Source organism: Saimiri boliviensis, chromosome 17 (genome assembly GCF_048565385.1).
Source record: "Saimiri boliviensis isolate mSaiBol1 chromosome 17, mSaiBol1.pri, whole genome shotgun sequence".
Classification (NCBI taxonomy): Eukaryota; Metazoa; Chordata; class Mammalia; order Primates; family Cebidae; genus Saimiri; species Saimiri boliviensis.
In genome coordinates, this window is record NC_133465.1 from 66,957,481 (window position 1) to 66,978,776 (window position 21,296).

The 21,296-nt window shown below is 55.1% G+C and overlaps 1 protein-coding gene across 4 annotated transcripts in view; it reads left to right on the forward strand.

Moving 5' to 3' along the window:
• SEPTIN9 (septin 9) overlaps nt 1-21,296 on the forward strand; it is a 208,997-nt gene that overhangs the window by 105,869 nt on the left and 81,832 nt on the right. For all 4 annotated transcript variants that reach the window (XM_010342366.3, XM_010342367.3, XM_003931687.4 and 1 more), the window contains one exon: nt 5,161-5,805. In XM_010342366.3, the coding sequence (XP_010340668.1) occupies nt 5,161-5,805 (645 nt within the window). The remainder of the gene's footprint in view (nt 1-5,160; nt 5,806-21,296) is intronic.

The window sequence follows — 21,296 nt, forward strand, 5'->3', positions numbered from 1 at the left end:
TCCGGAGCGGCCACGTGTCCGCTGGCCCAGAGTGGGCCATTTGTGGAGTGTGACTGTGGTGGGATTGGGGCTGGGCTGGAGAGCGGGCGCCCATGCCGGTGAGACTGGCCCTGGGCCACGATGCGGCCCAGGGGTTCCTCTTCCCAGGGGTCTCCTTGTGAGTGGCCTGGGGCTGCCGGAACAAACTACTGCAAACTAAGTGATCCAACAACAAAGATTGATTCGCTCATGGTTCTGGAGCCAGAAGTTTGAAATCCAGGTATTGGCAGGGCCACGTCCCTCCGACAGCTCGAGGGGAGGGCCCGTCCTTGCCGCCTCTAGCCTCCATGGGCCCAGGCGCTCCTCGGCTTGGGCAGCACCTCTACCGTCACTGCCCTGGCGTCACCGTGTCTCCCTGTGTCCTGAGTCCTGCTCCGCCTTTCTCCCATAAGCACACCGAGCACTGGATTTCGAGCCCATCCAGAATCCAGGAGAGTCTCATCCCGGGGTCCTTAATCAGGTCTGCAAAGACCCTTTTTCCTAATAAGGTCACATTCCTGGGTTCTTGGGGTTAGGTCTTGGACATGTCTTGATGGGGGTCACTAGTCAACCCTCTGCAGAAGCTCGGAGGAAAGTGAAGCTTCGCAGGCTGAAATGGGGGTAAAGGTCTAGTGTGTCCTTCCTCCCTGGGGACTTCCTCAGGGCTTGTGCCTGTCCTGTGATCCAGCCTTTTTTTTTTTTTTTTTTTTTGACGATATCTTGCTTTGTTGCCCAGGCTGGAGTGCTGTGGCACAATCTGGGCTCACTGCAACCTCCGCCTCCCTAGTTTAAGCGATTCTTCCTGCCTCAGCCTCCCGAGTAGCTGGGATTACAGGCTCCTGTCCCCATGCCTGGCTAACTTTTTGTATCGTAATAGAGACAGGATTTCACTATGTTGGCCATGCTGGTCTTGAACTCTTGACTTCTGGGGATCCGCCTGCCTCGGCCTCCCACAGTGCTGGGATAACAGGTGTGAGGCACCGTGCCTGGCCTTTAGTAGGTTTTGGTTGTCTTTGTTTTGTTTTGAGACAGGGCCTCACTCTGTCATCTGGGCTGGAGTGCAGTGGTGTGATCATGGCTCACTGTAGCCCTGACCTCCGGGCCTCAAGTGATTCTCCTGCCTCAGCCTCTCAAGTAGCTGGGTTACAGGCGTGTGCCACCACCCCTGCCTAATTTTTGTATTGTTTATTAGAGCTGGGGTTTTGCCATGTTGCTCATGCTGGTCTTGAACTCCTGGGCTCAAGCGATCTGCCCACCTTGGCCTCCCAAAGTGTCGGGGTTACAGGCATGAGCCACCACGCCCAGCCTGGTAGGCTTTCTAGAAGCAGCTGAGGCCTGGTGGAAGGGCTGGTGTCATGGAGCAGAGGAGGTTCAGCTCTGTTCCAGGGGCCCAGACACACCCCCTGCAGCCAATCTCAACAGTCATGTCGTGGCCAGGATGACGTGGGAGAGGTGGTGTGGACTGCGTGGGAGAGGTGGTGTGGACTGCGTGGGAGGGAAGGAAGGGCCCTGGGAAGGGGCTGGAGCAGGCTTGGCTTTGAGGAGGATTCACAAGAGGAGGAGGAGGTGGCGGCGGTGGCGTGCTTGTTTGGGAGGATGGCATGAGCCAGGGTGAGCACCTCTTCATTTAGATGTCACCTTCTTGACATGCCAGCTGGGACATGGTTTCTTTGGGGAAGATGGACACCCCCGGAATGGGGTGTCTCCTTTTCTCACTGTTCTCCTAGTGCACAGATGTATTCTCTCACAGTTCTGGAGGCTGAGATCTCCTGGCTGTTATCTAGAAAAGCCCGCCTTTGAGCAGTGCTGTCCTGATGGTGGGGTGGCCTCTGCCCCTGCTCTCTCAGCGTTTACTTTAGAGCTAGTGGGCACAGGGGTGGTGCTAGGCAGAAATACCCAGACGGATCGTAGAAGCTGGATGGTAAGCGCAGAGGCCAGCTGGTGAGGAGAGAGGGGCCCGTCCACGAAAAGACGCCAGCCACTGAAAGAGAGGAGAGGCCGGCTGCGGACTGGCACACGTGAGTGTTTTGTGCAGATGGCCAATGTGGTGAGGCGTGAGCCATGCAGACAGCTGGGGGAAGGAGGAGTGCTTTGGGGAGGGGGCCAGCTTCGGTTCTAGAATGATCCACATGTGCATGTGGGTCTGGCTGGAATACATCACTGCATCCGCACTGTGGACTCAATTGTGAGCTCACACCAGGGAGGGCTCTGCTTTGGGGCAGGGTCTTACCTTATGAGTTGGCCACTGGGGGATGACTCCAAGGGGATTCCCCAAGGAGGGGCTTCACCCAGTCTCCCAGGGAGGGTCTTTTGTTTTCTTGGTTCGGACCTGGGAAAAGGCCTTCTCATCAACTTGGCCACATGGAAGGGTGCTGAGGACACCTGAAAGCCGGCCCCTGCTCTACAGCGCCCGCAGGACAGAGGCGCGTTCTGTGGGGACAGTTTGGACAGTGCTTAGGAGGCAGGGGGCAGACCAGAGGACCACGGGAGGCCCTGGGAACCACATGAGGACCCAGGCCTTGAGCTCTGCACTTTCTGGCATCAGCCCGATGTACAGTCTGGCTCTGTGTCTACCCCATGCTTCCCTCTCCCCATCTGTACCGGGGGTGACAATATTCTTTACGTCCCAGGTTTAAGTGGGTGTAGACGTGATGAACTTGGTAAGCCCTTCTCATTACACTCAGTTCCGGGCACCGAACGGACTTTCTGGCCGGTGACAGTGGGCATTCAGCCTTTCCTTGGGGCCCTGGGGCTTCTGTAGAATCGGAACAGAGCCAGCTGTGTGCACAGAGGGTGCAGGGGGCGGAGTAACGCCACTTCGGGAGCCCACACCTGGCATGCCTCTGACTCCAGGGCTCAGGATCCTGCTGCCCTGGGGCCACATGATCAGCCAGAGGTCACTGGCTGGACCCACAGGCGAAGGCAGCCTGTGGATTTGATTTTGTTTGGCCCTACGGTGTTTTACTTTATTTTTGTTTTTAGTTTTTGGAGACAGAGTCTCACTCTGCAGGCTGAGCGCAGTGGTGCAGACTCAGCTCAGTGCAACCTCTGCCTCCCGGGTTCAAATGATTTTCCTGCCCCAGCCTCCTAAGTAGCTGGGACTGCGGGCAGTCGTCACCACACCCAGCTAATTTTTTATTTTTAGTAAAGATGGGGTTTCAGCATGTCAGCCAGGCTGGTTGGTGTTTTAAAAAGGGATTGTTTTGCTTTGTGCCAGATTTCACATAAAGATACAGATTTCTACTCTGTTGAGAAGTGAGCAGCCCTGGCCCTGCGGGGCCCACGTCTTTAAGGGCAGTGATGGAGCTGAGACAGGGCCTGTGACAACGGAGAGTTCCCTGGAGCCCATGCGGCTCCCTGCCCAGCTTCTGGTGGGGATTGAGCTTAGTGACCCAGGATTTTGTCTGTGTCCACCAAGAGGGAGAGGTGCCCATGGCTTAGGGAGGGCCCCCACAGGAGTGCCTTGCCCGGGAAGCTGGCGGCTGAGGCAGCCAGGATCAGGCCTCTCCCCTCCCCAGTGCCTGAGTGCATTTGGAGGAAGGGTGACGGTGAGGGGAGGCACTGAAGTAGTCCTGGAGCGCTCCTGTTGGGGGCTGGGGACCGGCTGTCATCCCTTTTCCTGTGGGCAGGGGAGGCAGTGGTGGAATCCCGTGAGACTCGGACTTGGGGCCTGGTGAGGCAGGGAGTGGGTGGGAAAGACACTGTGGATCTGCACGGGGGGCTGTCCTGTGGGCCTGGCCCCGGAAGTAGCTGGTGAATGTGCTCGCCAGGGAGGCCCCTCCCTGCTCTGGTCCTGATAACCGGGAACGGTTGGCTCTCATTGGGAGTGCGGTTGTGGAGACTGTGAGGGTGGCAGCTTCCCAGGTACCATCACCACTGCCTCCGAGGGAGCGGACCCCGGTAGAGAACGCAGGGTGGCTGCAGGGCGGGAGCTGGGTGTTGGCATCCCTGTACAGGCTGCTGGTATTGGATGGAAAGATGCAGGAGAGGCTGATGACTGAGGAAGTTGGTTCCTGTGGACTAAGTTGGGGGAGCTGGATAACCCAGTGGCTGGAACTTTGGGCCCTGGCATCAGCCCGATATACAGTCTGGCTCTGTGTCTACCCCGAGCCTCACTTTCCCTACCCGTACTGGGGGTCATGATATTCTTTATGTCCCAGGCTGCAGATGTGATGAACTCAGTCAGCCCAGCACTTCGCTGGCACTTGAAGCTCCAGGGTCCTCTCTTGGTGTCATTGATTGTCTTGGGTTTTATTCCTGCGGTGGTTCTGATTGGCTACGGTTGTGGTCACTTAGTATTGGAAGTGTGTCCCCCCACTGCGGCTGGTGGTGGAGGTGTGTTTGCTAGTGGTGTCCGGGTGTGTCCCTTGGCTGGAGGTGAGGAAGGATAAAGACAGCCACAACAAGAAGAAAATCAAGGCCGGGTGCAGTGGCTCACGCCTGTAATCCCAGCAGTTTGGGAGGTCGGGGCAGGTGGATCACTTGAGGTCAGGAGTTTGAGACCAGCCTGACCAACAAGGTGAAACCCCATCTCTACTAAAAATACAAAAATTAGCTGGGCATGGTGGTGTGTGCTTGTAATCCCAGCTACTGTGGAGGCTGAGGCAGGAGAATGTCTTGAACCTGGGAGGTGCCACTGAAGTCCCGCAGGGCAACAGAGCAAGACTCTCCGTCTCAAAAAAAAAAAAAAAAAGAAAGAAAAAAAGGAAATCAAAATCTTCCCTGGAATTAGAACGTTCCTATGCAGACGTAGCTGGAGTGGGAGGCTGTGTGGTTTGTGCTGTGGCCATGGCAAGACGGGACGGGCAACGCCTCCCGCGCTAGCCTGCATCTCTGTCCCAGAACCTATGATAGGTGTCCTACGATGGGGCTGTCCCTTTCACCTGCCGAGGATCTCCTAGGATGGGGCTGTCCCTTTCACCTGCCGAGGGTCTCCTTCGATGGGGCTGTTCCTTTCGCCTGCCGAGGGTCTCCTACGATGGGGCTGTCCCTTTCACTCGCTGAGACGTGCAGAATGGGAAGAGCCCCGGGGCCGTCTCCGCAGCTCTGCCTGCCTTCCTCTGCTGCTCCATAGTAGGAAACATGCCGGAGTGTTCCTGAGGCATCCACTCACCAACTGCACCCCCTCTCTTTATTTTTCAGCCTTGAAAAGATCTTTTGAGGTCGAGGAGGTCGAGACACCCAATTCCACCCCACCGCGGAGGGTCCAGACTCCCCTGGTCCGAGCCACTGTGGCCAGCTCCACCCAGAAATTCCAGGACCTGGGCGTGAAGAACTCAGAGCCTGTGGCCCGCCATGTGGACTCCCTAAGCCAGCGCTCCCCCAAGGCGTCTCTGCGGAGGGTGGAGCTCTCGGGCTCCAAGGTGGCCGAGCCGGTGTCCCGGCGCACTGAGCTGTCCATTGACATCTCGTCCAAGCAGGTGGAGAACGCGGGGGCCATCGGGCCGTCCCGGTTCGGGCTCAAGAGGGCCGAGGTGTTGGGCCACAAGACGCCGGAGCCGGCCCCTCGGAGGACGGAGCTCACCATCGTCAAACCGCAGGAGTCAGCCCACCGGAGGATGGAGCCCCCTGCCTCCAAGCTCCCTGAGGTGCCCACTGCCCCTGCCACCGACGCAGCCCCCAAGAGGGTGGAGATCCAGATGCCCAAGCCTGCTGAGGCGCCTGCCGCCCTCAGCCCAGCCCAGACCCTGGAGAATTCAGAGCCCGCCCCTGTGACTCAGCTGCAGAGCAGGCTGGAGCCCAAGCCCCAGCCCCCTGTGGCCGAGGCTGCATCCCGGAGCCAGGAGGGTGAGTCCCAGAGCATGGGGTCTTAGATACTGCGGTCACGGGGGACCGGGTTGCTGGCTTTGCCATAGAATCTTGGAGAAAGAAGCTGGATATGGGTGGGGGGGTGCTCCCCAGGAGCCCAGGAAGATCGGAATGCATGGGGATGGGGGTCTGCAATCTCAGGGGAGGTGGCTGTGGCTCTCTCTGCCTGATGGGGACATGCCAAGATGCCCCACGTGGGACTTGAGTGAGAGTTTGGAAAGATTCTCTGGGCTTCAAGCCTCCTTTATCGGTCACCATGGGCCGCCATGGGCCGTTGTAGGATCTCTGTCTGCTGTGTGTCCAAGAGGCCTGGGAAGCTTGGAGAATGAGTAGCCACATAGGAGCCATGGCAGGCTCATGCAGGGGTGTGGGACAGGGTGGGGCTGAGACCCCTGGCTGGGCTCTCACATTCCGGTGGCTCCTGCTGGAGGAACTGCAGGCTGCCTGGACGTGTCCAGCAGAGGCCGAGGGCTCGGTGAAGGGAGGAGGGGCATATGCCTCCTGCAGCTGACATCGGAGCTCATGGCCTGGTCCTCCTCCCCCCCCAGGAGGGACGCTTGTGGCAGAGGGAGGGGAATATGAGGAGCACCTTAGCCAACAGGACAAGATTCTCAGAGCACTGGGAAGGGGTGCCCAGACCAGGGGGCTTCGTGATAGCTGCACACAGCTTTATTTGGTGGTGCCCTCCTGGAGAGGGGAGAGAGGACAGGGGCCCTGGCCATGTCCTCAGAGGGCTCAAGCCTGGAGCTGTGTGACGTGGAGCTTATGGGCGGGTGATTGGTACCAGTCCTCTGGGACACGGCCTGTTTGGAAGTGCCAGGCTGTGGGACATGGTTGGTTCCTTTCTCAGAAGCGTGCTGCCAGGCTCCAGCAGGGATCCTGTGTTAAGGTGCCAGCTGGGTTAGAAGCCCCTCGAGAGCCAGGTTCGATTCTAGGTGCAGGACTCAGAACTCCAGTAACGTGTTCAGTAACCGTTCTTTGGGCTGGATGAACAGCACGGTCTAGGTTTTTGATTTACCTTTTTCTTCTTCTTCTTTCTAATTGTGGTGAAATACACAACATAAAACGTGCAATTTTAGCCACCTTGCAGTGTACATTTCAGTGGCATTCAGTACATTCAGCCCGCCATCCGTCTCTGGGACCCTGCCATCCTCCCAAACAGAGCTCCGTTCCCGTTAGAGCAAGCTCCCCATCCCCCTCCGCCAGCCGCTGGCAGCCACCATCCTACTTTCTGTCTTTATTATGAAATAATTTGACCACTCTAGGAACCTTGTATGAGTGGAAAAATAAAATAATTGCCCATTTTGTGTCTGGCTCATTTCACTCAGCGTGACGTCCTCAAGCTTCATCCGTGCTGTAGCGTGGGGTGGGAATTTCCTTCCTTTTCAAGGCTGATCATATTCTGCTTTGCCATCCAACTGTGCCATGTAGCTGTCTCTCCATCGCTGGACCCTTACGTTACTTCCGTCTCTCTCTGAGTCCCTGCTTTCCATCTTCTTTGGCTTTTCTTTTATTTTTTTGACATAGTCTTGCTCTGTTTTCTAGGCTGGAGTGCAGTGGTGTGATCACCGCTCACTGCAACCTCTGCCCCCTGGGCTCAAGTGATCCTCCAGCCTCAGCCTCCCCAGTACCTAGGACACAGGTTGTGTGCCACCATACCTGGCTAATTTTAAATATTTTTTGTAGAGACGGTTTTCACCAGGTTGCCCAGGCTGGTCTCAAACTCCTGGGCTCCAATGAGCCTCCTGCCTCGGCCTCCCAAAGTGCTGGGATTATAGGCATGAGCTACCATGCCCAACCTTTTTTTTGGTTTTTCTTGTTGAATGAGAATTCTCCACTGGTCAGTGGGCTTGGGAGCCGGGAACACGTGGGGCCTGGAGAGGGTGTGGATGGGGGGAGACTCTTGCTCTGCATGCTTTCATGGTGTGGAGCTCACATTTGTCTTGGCAGGTCTGAGGCCTGGGACTCTGCATTTCCTACAGAGGGGGCATCGGAACACACTTGAGTAGCCGGAGGCTAGCGGGCCTTGGAAGGTCCTTTCCAGCCCTCGGTGTGTGAGTCCATGTTCCCTCTCTAAGCTTGACCCTGTGGAGCCACCCTGCCCCACCCACCCAGTCTTGGTGACAGCCTGCCCATGGCGTGGTGTCAGGACAAAGGGATGGGCAGTTTGCAGAGTGGCAGGAGCCTGCTTCCTCCCCAGCCTTCTGTTGGTGCGGGACCTTTGTTTGACGTGCCGGATACACCCCCCTCCTGGGTTGATATGTTCACACTCAGCTGAGTCAAACAGGATGTGGCTGGGGAGGCGGTTGACACCAGGCTGGTGCTGAATGCACAGGGACATGGTCCTGGCTCTGGGGGACAGGCGAGGGGATGTCCATGGGGACGTACGAGGCCATCCTCCTCCAGGGGCAGACACAGCTCAGCCCCTAAATTGTGCCAGAGACTGTGCCAGGAGCCAAGCCCAGGGACGTGTCCTCCAGACCATGCTTTCTGGAGCTCACCAAGCTGTGAGCAGGATGTGTGGGACACAGGAGTGCCCAGGGAGCATCCCCAGCAGTGGAAGTGCAATTTCTTCAGGCCAGGAGGGGAGGGAGAGGCAGGCCACGTGGAGGCAGCAGTGCTCAGAGCTGGCCGGAGCCTGGAGCTCTGCGGGGTCGGTGGCTTTCTCCGTGGAACAGGGTGTGCACATTGGAGCCCGGGCGTGGGAGAAAACTGTCAGCATCTCAGACCCCCAGACGGAGACCCGTGCAGGTGGGAGTCCAGCTCGCGTGGAGAGGTCCGTGGGTTGGGCTGAGGGTCCTGAGGGCCTAAGCAGGTCCGGGTGGAGGAAAGGCAGGGAGAGGCGAGGGCAGGGCCTGCCCGATGGAGGGGTGACCCTGAAATCCGGTGGGAGTGGCTGCTCAGGCCTCGGGGAGCCCCACTAGCTCCTCCGCCGAGGCACTGCCTGCTTGCTTCTCCGTCCTCCCTCTCTCTATCATGACTGTTCAGGACACAGATCCAGCTGTCTTCAACTCAACTTCCTGCCTATCTTTCCTGCAGGCCCAGCAGGCCCATCCCCTTCTGGCCCTCCATGTGGGGCTGGGCTGGGAGCTCCCTCAGCCCCCACGTGCACTGCTCTGACCAATCTCCAAGGCCCCCCTGCCCCCTGAGCACCAGGGATCCAGCTGGCACAATGGGGAAAAGGATCAGGGAGGAAGGGAGTTCTGTGCCCTCTGAGCAGATGCCCAGCCCCTTGGCTTCTGCCTCTGGGAGGGCGTCTACGCTGTAGTTTGTCTCCACCCCAGAGCTGTGGGTACAGGGCAGGGGGTCCTGGGGCCCCAGCTGAATTGCTCCTAGACTGACTTTCCCAAAGCACAGCACTGCAGAGATCTCTTCCCGCCCTGACCCTTCACTGCTCACTCACTGTAGGCCCCTCCACTGTTGATTCATTCTCAGCTCACACCTCTGCTTTCCAGTTTCTCCTGCTTTGGTCTTCCCTTGGTCTCCCACAACCTCTTTGCCCTGACCTGCTAACGTTAAACTGCTTCTCTTTGTATCACTGCCTTGTTGAACTCCTATGCATCCCTCAAAACCCCGTTCAAATACGTTGTGTTCGGCTTGGGTTATAAATGATTTGTGTATAAACTTTCTTTTTTCTGCTAGACTTTTTTTTTTCAATGCAAAGATAGTTTTTCAGATCACAAAACGTAATTGAGTACCCTCTTTTTTTTTTAAATGCAGAAAGTACAGAAATAAGAAAGAACTTAAAATTTACCTGCAAGCCAGCAATATCCACGCTTAAGGTTTTGCTGCACAGTCTTCAGAATTCCTTCCACGCCCCCATCAGATTCTGACGGTGGGGCTGTTGTCTGGTTTTTTTTTTTTTTTTTTTTTTTTTTTCAGACGGAGTCTCGCTCTGTCGTCCACAGGCTGGAGTGCAGTAATACAGTCTCATCTCACTGCAACCTCTGCCTCTGCCTCCCGGGTTCAAGCAATTCTCTGGCTTCAGCCTCCCAAGTAGCTGAGACTACAGGCGCATGCTACCATGCTCAGCTAATTTTTGTATTTTTAGTAGGGACGGGTTTCACCGTATTGGCCAGGCTGGTCTTGAACTGCTGACCTTGTGATCTGCCTGCCTTGGCCTCCCGAAGTGTTGAGATTACAGGCGTGAGCCATCACACCCAGCCTGTCTTGGTTTTTGTAAAGAATCCCATAAGGGGCCAGGTGCAGCGGCTCATTCCTGTAAATGCAGCACTTTGGGAGGCTGAGGCAGATAGATTTGCTTGGGCCCAGGAATTTGGGCCCAGCTTGGGCAACATGGAGAAACCCCATCTTTACAAAAAAATACAAAAAATTAGCGAGGCATGGTAGCATCCGCTTGTAGTCCCAGTTACCCAGGAGGCTGAGGTAGGAGGACCACGTAAGCATGGCAAGCTGAGGCTATGGTGAGCTGAGATTGTACCACTGCACTCCAGCCTAGGCGACGGAGTGAGACCCTGTCTCAAAAAAAAAAAAAAAAAAAAAAAAAATCCCATAAGGTACCGAGTAAGTGACTTGGACATAATCGATATGCCATGAAATTATGCTGAAGGAATGACCCACTGGTGGTGAAGCGGGGACCGCCTCCCGTGGCTCTTGTAGGCAGATGTGATCACCGTGACGCAGCCCTAGATACCAAGTGGAAACTTTCCTGGTCAACTTTATTACCCCCAGGGCACCTGGTCTCTCCTCAGACGTCATGCTGGAGGGCCCAGTGAGTGGGTGCTGGCTTCAGTGTGGGGGTTCCGGAAGGGTCAGCGTTTCAGGAGGGAGTGTGGGCACTAGGTTGGAGGGGAGGGAGAGGAAGAGAGTGGCTGCAGAGGGCACAGGCCTCCCTGCCCGCTCCTCCGCACCAGGGTCTGGTGAGGTCTGAGCTCTGTGCTGGTGGGGCGGGTTCTCGGGTTCTGAGGTTCTGGCCCTGACCCTGCACTTGGCACCCTCCTCGCTGTCCTCCCTCAGAAGGGCCCTCATCCTTCGGGGTCATCCCTGGTCCTCTCAGGCTCTGGGTGGGGATGGCTTTGCCTCCTCTCTTGGGTCCCTGTTCTTCCCCTGCCCTCCCCTCCACCATGGGTGCCTCTGGGTGGGGCTGCAGCACCCAGAACTGAGCCTGTAAGGGCGGGCCGCTGGCTCAGTCCCCCGCCAGAGTTTCCCTCCTCCAACTCCTCAGCCACACCAGCCAAGTTTCCCCAGGGCTGCCTTATAAGGCGGGTGCTCGTCCGTGGATGTGGTTCTCTGCCTTCTTGGGATGCTCACTGGGGGCACAAGGGAGGCCAGGCCTGGTGCCCAGCTCTGTTCTGGGCATGTCCTAGCTCTGTCCCATGGGCCAACTGGTTCTGAACCATCACTGCAGCCCTCCCAGCCTCAATTTCTTGAAATGTCAAAAAGGCATCTGTAGAGATGGCTGGGGCTGAGCTCTTGTGTCTCCAGCCACCCCAAGAACCAAGAAGGGAGTCCTCGGTGCTGGGGCTCCCTGTGAATGGGTGTGAAATTGGGGCGGGGTAGACGTGGCAGCGTGTCTCAGTAGTTTGCCTGTGACCCAGAGGGTCTGGAAGTCTTTGTCGTGTGGGTGGAGCACTGAGCAGCTGGGAGGCTGGCCCCCAGAGCCCATGGTGGGCGTGGCTCTTTGCATACTTCCTCCGCAGGGGCCGGTGTTCCAGGGACAGAGCAGGGAGGAATCTCAGTTCAGAGAGCAGCGGCTGCCAGGACGGTGTGCAGTTATAGGGTTCAACAGAGCTCAGGGCTCCCTGGAACCACCCAACACAGAGCAGTGAGGAGGAGGCTTTGGCGAAAGTGGGGTCGGAGCTGAGTCTGGGGGGGGGGGTGGCTGGGCATCGGCCTGCAAGGGAGGAACACCTACGCGGTCCCAGAAGGTCCTGGGTGGGGATCAGGGACTGTGAAGTCCGGGAGAGGGTGACCGTCATATGGTTTAGGGAGGGCCCCAGGCTCCACAAAGGCCCACGGACAGCGCAGCTCCTGGCCCCTTGTTTATAGGACACCCGCAGATCCTCTGCGTCTATCCTCGGACTGTGGACTCCTGGCGGGCAGGGTCTGTAGGTCCATCCAATACCAGGTATAAGGCAGGGGGCCTTGGTGAGCGTCGAGGGACTCACTGGTGTCTGATGAAGCGGTGAGCTTGGATCGCGTCCTGCATGGGGCCCTGAGCCCGCAGGAGTTTTCTGTGTGGGGTCACGTGCTTCTGTTTCTGGAGGGTTAAAGGCCAGGTGTCTAGAAGGCACGGACGTTTCTATAGGTCTGTCTCATCCGGAAGGCCCCGCTGCTCCCACCTCCTCCCATGTGCCTGAGCTGCTTCCAGAGGGCACCGAAGTCCCCTTTGCCTTTGGGATTGGGTCTCTTTCTCTTTCCTCTTCATGGGTTTTTTTGTTGTTGTTGTTGTTTTTTTGAGACGAAGTTTCACTCCTGTTGCCTAGGCTGGAGCGCAATGGTGCGATCTCGGCTCACTGCACCCTCCTGGGTTCAAGCAATTCTCCTGCCTCATCCTCCTGAGTAGCTGGGATTACAGGCACGTGCCACCACACCCAGCTAATCTTGTATTTTCAGTAGAGACGGGGTTTCACCATGCTGGTCAGGCTGGCCTTGAACTCCCAACCCCAGGTGATCCGCCCACCTCGGCCTCCCAAAGTGTCGGGATTACAGGCGTGAGCCACCACGCCTGGTCCTTTCCTTCTAAGAACAATTAGCCTCCTTCTCCTAGCTGTCCCTGGAGCTGCTCAGGTCTGAAGCAGGAAGTCCCCCATGTGCTGGGGGAACAGGAGGACCAATGGTGGGGAGGAGCTGCCAGGCCATGTGTGTCTCCTTCATGGGGGGACGGGGTGGGACCAGAGGACAGAGCCTGGCTCCAGGGCCCAGGAAGGGAACCCCTCCCTGCCCGGCCTGCCCAGCTGCCTGCCAAGCCCTGTGCAGTGGTGAGAGGAAAGGCGGGCCAGTCCAGGAATGCAGCGGGAGCCGAGCAGCTGCAGAATACCTTAAATAGAGTGCGCAGCTGCGGAGAAGGGTGGGGTGGGGAGGCAGGCGCTGGGGGCGCTGTCTCTGTTCCGCCCCCTGCAGCCCTGTGGCCCTGACCACCCAGTCTGGCCCCAGGATGGAGCCCCGGCCCCCAGACACATGGCACTGGTTAAGGCCTCCTCGAGGCACTTGTCCCAGGAAGCCAGAGCAGCTGCCAGAAGAGAGAGGAGCTGTGTCTGCACCCGCAGCCTCCCAGGCCCAGGACAGCTGCTGGGATTGAGGGTCTGTACAATGGCGAGCCTGTCCGGAGGGGCGTGCCCTGGCCAGACAACCACGCTCTGTGCGGTGTGGACAGAGGGCACATTCAACCCTGGAGGAGAGTACTCGGTCTCCACCCGGGGCCCCAAAGTGTGGGCAGCCCCTGACCAGACCCTGGATTCCAGCAGACGGCCTGAGAGGATGCCGTGTGGTCCACCCTGACCCACTGTATCACCTGGGGCCTCATGTCTGAGAGCTGCAGGGAGGCGCTTCCTCGGCTGGACCCCGCTTCCTCTCCGAGATTTTCTGTGGGCGTGATAAGTGACCCTCTCCCCCACAGTCCAGGGGGGTCCCTGGGGTCTGAGTTGTAACTGATAGGCTAGAGTAGCCCATGGCCAGGCCTGAACTTCCTTTCCATTCTCTCCAAATGCTGAGGCCAGGAAGGGGTTAAAGTGGAGATGCTCCGATTAGGTTAGGGGAGGGATGGAGCGCCCCCTGCCCTGTCCCCCCATCCCACTGCTGCTACTGGGTGTACTCTGCGGAGCCCCAGGACTCTTAAGGAACCCAGACTGGAGATTCCTGGTCTCATCCAGTGCAGGTGAGGGGGAAAGTGATTTGTCCACAGTCACATGGCCACCGTCACCACACCTGGGTCAAGCTAGATTCCACTCCACGGCCCCAGTCTGAAACCTGGAACCGGAAATGGCCCTGAAAATCACTGATTCCGTCTCCCTCCTTCCAGAATGGCCTGTAGAGGTTACGACGTAGACGCCTGTGATGCCTTGCCCGCCTGTGTGTGGGGGAAATGGTAGAGGCGCTCCGGCTTTGCCGTCACACTGCCTGGGTGCTGCCCCTGCCCTGCCTGGTGGCTTGTCCTCTCTGGTCTGTTTTCTCATTGTAGAAGTGGGCACAATTCCTCCAGGGCAGCGTCGTTAGACTGAACAGTGATAACTCGTGAAGCAGGGCTGGAGCACCTGGAGAATTCGTGTTAAACCCACAAATAAACAAAAGCCAAGCACAAGCCTTATTTCATGAGCAGGCAGGGTTTGTCTTTGTCTGAAGCCCTGAGCAGCACCTCATGCCACTAACCCATCCGTGGGTTCCAGGCCAGTGGCATTGCCCCGTGCCTCTCCCGCTGGGAAGCTGGTGTTTAGAAGCCCCGCTCTGTGTCTTGGCCCCATTCTCCTTGTGATCTTCTCCTTTCTTCATCCCAAAAAGCAACGCACAGCCAGGCGTGGTGGCGCATGTCTGCAGACCCAGCAACTTGGGAGGCTGAGGCAGGAGAATCGCTTGAACCTAGGAGGCAGAGGTTGCAGTGAGCCGATATCGTGCCTCTGCAGCCCAGCCTGGGCGACAGAAAGAACAAGACTCCATCTCAAAAAAAAAAAAAAAAAAAAAAGGAGGCAATGCCCAGCCAGTCATTATTAGATAAAAAAATGAACATCACATGAAATTTGGAAAGGAAGTTTTTCTGTCCCAGGGGGTGGCCATGTTGACAGCTGGGTGTGGCTTTCTCCTTCTGAATTTTATTTGTACAGAGTCACTCAACTTGTGTGAAGAGTCAATGTGTAAATATAGACTTTCCAAGAACACAAAGGAAGTCAGACTTCTGCAAGCAGCTTTTATTTCTTCCATGTAACAACACCGTTGGTGCTTGTAGATGTAGCATGTTGCTTTGTTTTGAGATGGAGTCTTGCTCTGACGCCCAGGCTGGAGTGCAGTGGTGTGATCTCAGCTCACTGCAACCTCTGCCTTCCAGTTTCAAGCGATTCTCCTGCCTCAGCCTCCCAAGTAGCTGGGAGGGACTATAGGTGCCCACCACCATACTGGGCTAATTTTTCTTTTTTTAGTAGAGATGGGATTTCACCATATTGGCCAGGCTAGTCTCGAACTCCTGACTTCGTGATCTGCCTGCCTCAGCCTCCCAAAGTAGCACGTTCCTTTTAATGGTTGTGTCATCAGGTGTCCCATGGCCCTGCCAGGCTTTCCAGCTTCCCCCTGTGATTGAGAGGCTGCAACAGATGTTCTCACACATTTACCTGTGTGCGCATGGCTGAGGATGGGCCCTTAGGAGTGAACTGTATCAAGGATGTGCCCATTTACATTTTGATCTGCCAGGCGCAGTGGCTCAGCCTGTAATCCCAGCACTTCGAGAGGCTGAGGTGGGTGGATCACCTGAGGTTAGGAGTTCAAGACTAGCCTGGCTAACATGGCGAAATTCCATCTCTACTAAAAATATAAAAATTAGCTGGGCGTGGTGGCTTGTGCCTATGATCCCAGCTACTCTGGAGGCTGAGGCAGGAGACTCGCTTGAGGTTGGGAGGTGGAGGTTGTAGTGAGTGAGATTGTGCCACCGCACTCTAGCCTGGGTGACAGAGCAAGATTCTGTATCAAATACATATATATATATATTTTGATCCTTAGCCTCTAAAGTGGTTACTACAATTTTTAGGACCCCTCCCCTCGCCGGCCTGATCAGTGTCCACCTGGCCCTGTGCAGTGTCCAGCAGGGAGGTCCTGTACCCTTCACCCCTGGCTGAGAGCCAAACACTTTCCAACTTATGTTTATTTTATGCGTCTCAGTGAAGCAAGAGGGATTATCTGTTTGTATGTTACAGGCCAGGGCCCTGTGTTCTCTTTTCATTTGGATGGTTCATCCTTTTCTTGTTGACATTTTTTAAAAAGTATTCTTTGTAGGCCAGGTATGGTGGCTCCCACCTATAATCCCAGCATTTTGGGAGGCTGCGGTGGGTGGATCGCTTGAGCTTAGGAGTTCGAGACCAGCCTGGGCAACGTGGCAAAACCCTATCTCTCCAAAAATTAGCTGGGTGAGGTGGCACGCCTGTAGTCTCAGCTACTTGGGAGGCTGATGTAGGAGGATCATTTGAGCCTGGGAGTTCGAGGCTGCAGTAAGCTGTGATTGAACTACTGCACTCCAGCCTGGGTGACAGAGTGAGACCCTGTCTAAAAAACAAACAAAAAAAGAGTTATGTGTTCATCTTTATCACAGTAGGTACGAGTGTCTGGTCCCCAGCTGCCTGCTTTTCTTTCTGGGATGTTCTTCCAAACAGGACGTTTTAATCCTGATGTTGTCAAGTCTCTGCTTTCTCTTTTAGCTTTTGGAATTCATGTTCTGTTTAAAGGTCTCCTGCGTTCTGAAATTATAGGAAAGAATTTCACCCACATTTTCTTCTAGTACTTCTGTGGTTTCATGTTTATGTTGAAATCATGAATCCATTGGAATATATTTCAGTTTCAGCATTGAGGTAGGGGTAGATGGTATTGCCTGGATACACAGCAGCGAGCTTGGTCTGGAGTGGGTGGGGCGTGTGTGTGTGTGTGTGTGTGTGTGTGTTATTTATTTATTTTTTTGAGACGGAGTTTCGCTCTTGTTACCCACCCAGTGCAATGGCGCGATCTCGGCTCACCTCAACCTCCGCCTGCTGGGTTCAGGCAATTCTCCTGCTTCAGCCTCCTGAGTAGCTGGGATTACAGGCACGCGCCACCATGCCCAGCTAATTTTTGTATTTTTAGTAGAGACGGCATTTCACTATGTTGACCAGGACGGTCTCGATCTCTTGACCTCGTGATCCACCCGCCTCGGCCTCCCAAAGTGCTGGGATTACAGGCTTGAGCCACCGCGCCCGGCCTGTGTGTGCTATTTTTATCAGTTTTGGTGTCTGTATTGTGCTGACTTAGCAAAAAACCAATTTGGATGCATTTTTACCCGCTCTGTGTTCTGGAACATTTTAAGCAGCAACACAGTAATCTCTTTGTGAAAACTTTTCAAGAATTCACTCGTGAAACCATCTGAGCCTGATACTTTTGTGGGAGTCTAGTACTTTAAAAACTTAAATTTTTTCCATGGGTGCATGATTTTTGGAGTTTTTCTTTCTTCTTAAAATTCATTTTTTTTCCCCTAGAAAAGCCTCTTTTAGCTTATTTAGAATCCCTCAGTATATTCTGAGGGGGTTGCTTTAGCTCACTCGGTGAGGACAGCATGCAGCCGGATAACTGACGTGATTAATCAGCAGGGCGTGATCGATCAGTCAGTGTGTAAACGTGACTGGCTGTGGCTGGTGTCCTGGGATGCTCCGTGGTGAAGCACACGTGTGCAGTGCAGGGCAGTATGTGTTCTGAGAGGGGATGAATCCACAGGGCTCCTGCACCCTAAAGAGAGAGCTCCCCGTCCCGAGGCTGTAGTCTTGAGTCTTGAGTAGGTGGTGACAGGGGACTGTGTCCGGCAGGCTGAGAGGTCCCAGCAGACCAAGGGCTTCAGGAATCATGGGAAGTTTGGAGTTGCGAGAGAGCAGCTTTCAAAATCAGCTGGGACTGCGGTCTCCAGAAAGGAGTTTGACACAGCTGTGTATGGCGGGGAGGGTATGCGTGTATAAATGAAACGGAATTTCCGTGATGGAATTCTTACCTTTACCATGCCTCTGCTGTGCTTTGGTAGTTTATATTTTATTTTGCCTCTCTCTCTCTCTCTGTTTCTTTTTTTTTTTTTTGGAGAGAGGGAAGGCTTTTTCCTTTTTTAAAAACAACAGCTTTATTGAGATTCAAGTAAGTTACTATACAATCCACCCATTTCAAGTGTATAATTCCATGTTTTTTGGTCTCTTCAGAGAGTGCAACTATTATCACCACAACTAATTTTAGAAAATTGAAAATTTGGGAAATTTAGAAAATTCTTTTCTCAGGAAGAAACCTTTAGTTGTCAATCCCACCCTCCTCTCCACGTCTCCTTTTTATCTCTGTGGATTCTAGACATTGCTCTTTTTTTCTTTTTCTCTCTTTTTTTTTTTTTTTTTTTTTTGAGTTAGGGTTTCATTCTGGTGGCCCAGGCTAGAGTGCAGTTGCTCAGTCTCTGCTCACTGCACATCCCTTTCCCAGGCTCAAACCATCCTCCTACCACACCCTCCCTAGTAGCTGGAATTACAGGCCTGCGCCACCACGCCCAGCTAATTTTTGTATTTTTTGTAGAGATGGGGTTTTACCATATTGCCCAGGCTGTTCTCGAACTCCTGGGCTCGAGTGATCCTCCTGTCTTGGCCTCCCAAAGTGCTGAGATTATAGGCATGAGCCACTGCACCCGGCTGATTCTAGACATTTCTTGTACAGAGAATTGTACGTTTGGCCTTTGTGTCTGGCGTCTCCCCTGGCGTCACGTTTCCAAGGTCCATCCACGTCGTAGGAAGTGCCTGGGCTTCCCTGGGTAATATTTCACCGTGGAATGGACCGTTCCATTGTGGACAGACACGTTGCCTTCATCAGCTGAGGGACATTGAGCTATCATGAGTGCATTCTTTACAAATTAAAAAAAAAAAATGCTGGCTACCGCTCACTAGTTTTCTTGGCCCACAGAGTGGGACAAGCCGGCCTGGGTGAGGGCAGGGAGGTGGCCAGGTGGAGGCGGCTGGAGCGGCCCTGGGTCACTTCTGTGCAGAGGTGCAGAGGCAGAGCCTGAGCAGCTTTCCCAGCTCTGGCTGGGGCAAGGTGTGTCAGGCACTTGTCCCGGGCAGATCTCCGTGCCGGGAATGTTTGTTTATTCAAGAAATCTCGGCCAGGCAAGGTGGCTCACGCCTGTAATCCCAGCACTTTGGGAGGTCAAGGCAGGCAGATCACCTGAGGTTAGGCGTTTGAGACCAGCCTGTCCAACATGGCAAAACCCCATCCGTACCAAAAATATAAAACATTAGTCGGGCATGGTGGTGCATACCTGTAGTCCCAGCTACTTAGGAGGCCGAGGCAGGAAAATCTGCTTGATTCCAGGAAGCAGAGCTTGAACCCAGGAGGCGGAGGTTGCAGTGAGCCAAAATTGTGCCAATGTACTCCAGCCTAGGTGACAGAGCGAGACTGTCGCCCTGTGCCCGGCACTGAGGTAGGGGGCGTGCAGCTGTGGTGCCTGCCCCAGCCCCCCAGGCTCTTGTCTGGAGCTGACGTCCAACCGAGGCACACGGGGAAAGCACGGTGAGGTGGACGGTGCAGACTTAAGACGCAAAATAAGGCAGGTGCAGCGGCTCAGTGGCTTCTGACGGGCAGGACAGGCTGGGGAGGGGCCTGGAGAACAGGGCTGGCTGGCGCAAGGTGTGTCAGGCACTTGACAGGAACAAAATGTAAAGGGACACCGAAGAGCTCAGGAATCAACACAGGCGGTGTTTAATGCAGTATTTTTAAATATTGAAATGTTGCAAAGTAACCTCCATGATGAACAGATGTCGGAATTTTAAATAAAGACAGGCCCAGCCCTGCACGTGCACAGCTCCGTCAGAGTTTGTTCAACGTGGAATTTGATTTGTTTAAAATGTTACTTTAAAATATTATTTGATTACTGGATTTTTTTGGTGTTCCCTTAACTTTTGCACCTGGGCGAAGGCCTCGCCCTAATCCCAGCTGGAGAGGGTCAAGGTCTGGTAAGTTTGGCTTTGGACCTGCAGAGCTCATGGTACCTGAGAGGTGGGGCCAGGAACAGGAAGGAGCTGGCGGGAACGGCACCCCGCATGGGATGGGGCCAGATCAGAGCAGCACCTCGGCCCTTTCCAACCCATGTTTTTGCTGCTAGATGACTGGCATCGGTGCCGAGGCCCTGGCCCTCTGAATGGAGTGTGATGGAGATGGAAGGGTGCCTTGTGTACCCAGCGATCCGAAAGGAACCAAAGGATAAATAATGAGGCCGGGGAGCCCTTGGGTCCCTCCCGGAAGCAGCAGCAGAGCCAAGGACGTGCCGGCAGCAGGCAGGGAGAGAGATGTCTGTGTCCGTGCCGGGAGCCAGCTGCCCCACCAAGGAACTGGGCGAGGTTGCAGTGGGAGGAAGACCTCCCGAGTCCTGCATCCCCCGAAGCATAACTGCTTGTGTGGCTTGGGGGTCACTGGTCCGAGGACAGTCTTACCCTGCTTAGCCACGCTTTGAAGAGCCACCGGGATTCAGACAGCAGTCCTGCTGAGTGGCAGATCGTCCACCCTCCCACATTCCGTATGGAAACTGGATGCAGAGCACCTGGATGGCCGGCCCCAGAGTGTCTGACACTCCCAGTCACCTCATCACTTAAACCAGGATAAGATGGGGGACCCCAACCTTGAGTCTCCCATGGGCTCCACTCCATGTGCTCCCATAAGCCACTGGGCCCTCCTCCTGGCTTCAGCACTGCCTGGGCATTTAATGTCTTGATTTCCTTGTCTGTACAATGAAAATAACAGTCCCGGCCTTCTCGAGGCGTTACAAGATGCTTTTCACGTGAAGAGCTGGGATCTGGAACCAGGCTACTTGGATTTGAATTTTGGCCCTACTCCTCCTAATCTGTGGCTTTGGGCCAGTCTTGCCTCCCCGTGCCTCAGTTTCCCCACTTATACAGCCATCTCATTGAGTTGTTGGGAGGATGAACATAAGGAAGTGCACTGACATGCCCAGAGCATTGTGATTTTACTTATTATTACCAAACCAGGCACACAGTAAGTGCTTAATAGACGCTCGGTGTCGTTTCACGGACTCCGTGTGCCTTGCGTGTCTCCAGTGGCCGAGTTCTTGAGGTGGGGAAGCTCTTGATAAGTTGCAGGATGTAATTAGAAAGAGGTGGCGGCAGGTGCAAGGGCTGGGGTGACACCTGTGGACAGAGAGAGGCCGGCGGACCCTGCGGGGGGCGGTGTCCTTGCACATAGAAAACGTTTCCTGCATCCAAGATCCTTGTAACTCTGGGACAGAGCAGGCGGAGGTCTGCAAATTCCGAATTACAAACCCAGAAAGGCACAGATCATTCGTAGGGAGATCAGAAACATCGTGCATTGTAGTGTGTAGAATTTTCCAGGTAGCCAAACAAAAGCGCGTTTCTAACTGAAGCTGGCAGAGAGTTCCTGGGGACTTGACGCCAGACAAAGGCCGGTAAGCGGAGGTGCAGTGCGCAGGAGCCATTCTTTTTATTCGCAAATGTTTGCGTCTTTTCTATCTATATCCCTGTTCAACGTGAGGGCCTTCATAGGCCACCCCCACACTTTGTTTGCTACCAAAAAATATTTTAAGAGTTCCTCAGCTGCAAATCCTCCTATGGAGCGGGGGCTCCGGGAACCCAGCCTGGCTGCGGGCTGGGGCCCCTCAGCACCTGCCGTACACGTGTTGGTTGTTAAAACTGAAGTGGTCATTTGCCGTATCCATGGGCCCTCGGGGGCTGGTGGCATCTGGGCACACAGGCCAATAGCAGCCTCCCACCTGCGGGTGTAGAGAGTGGGGGCTCCTCACT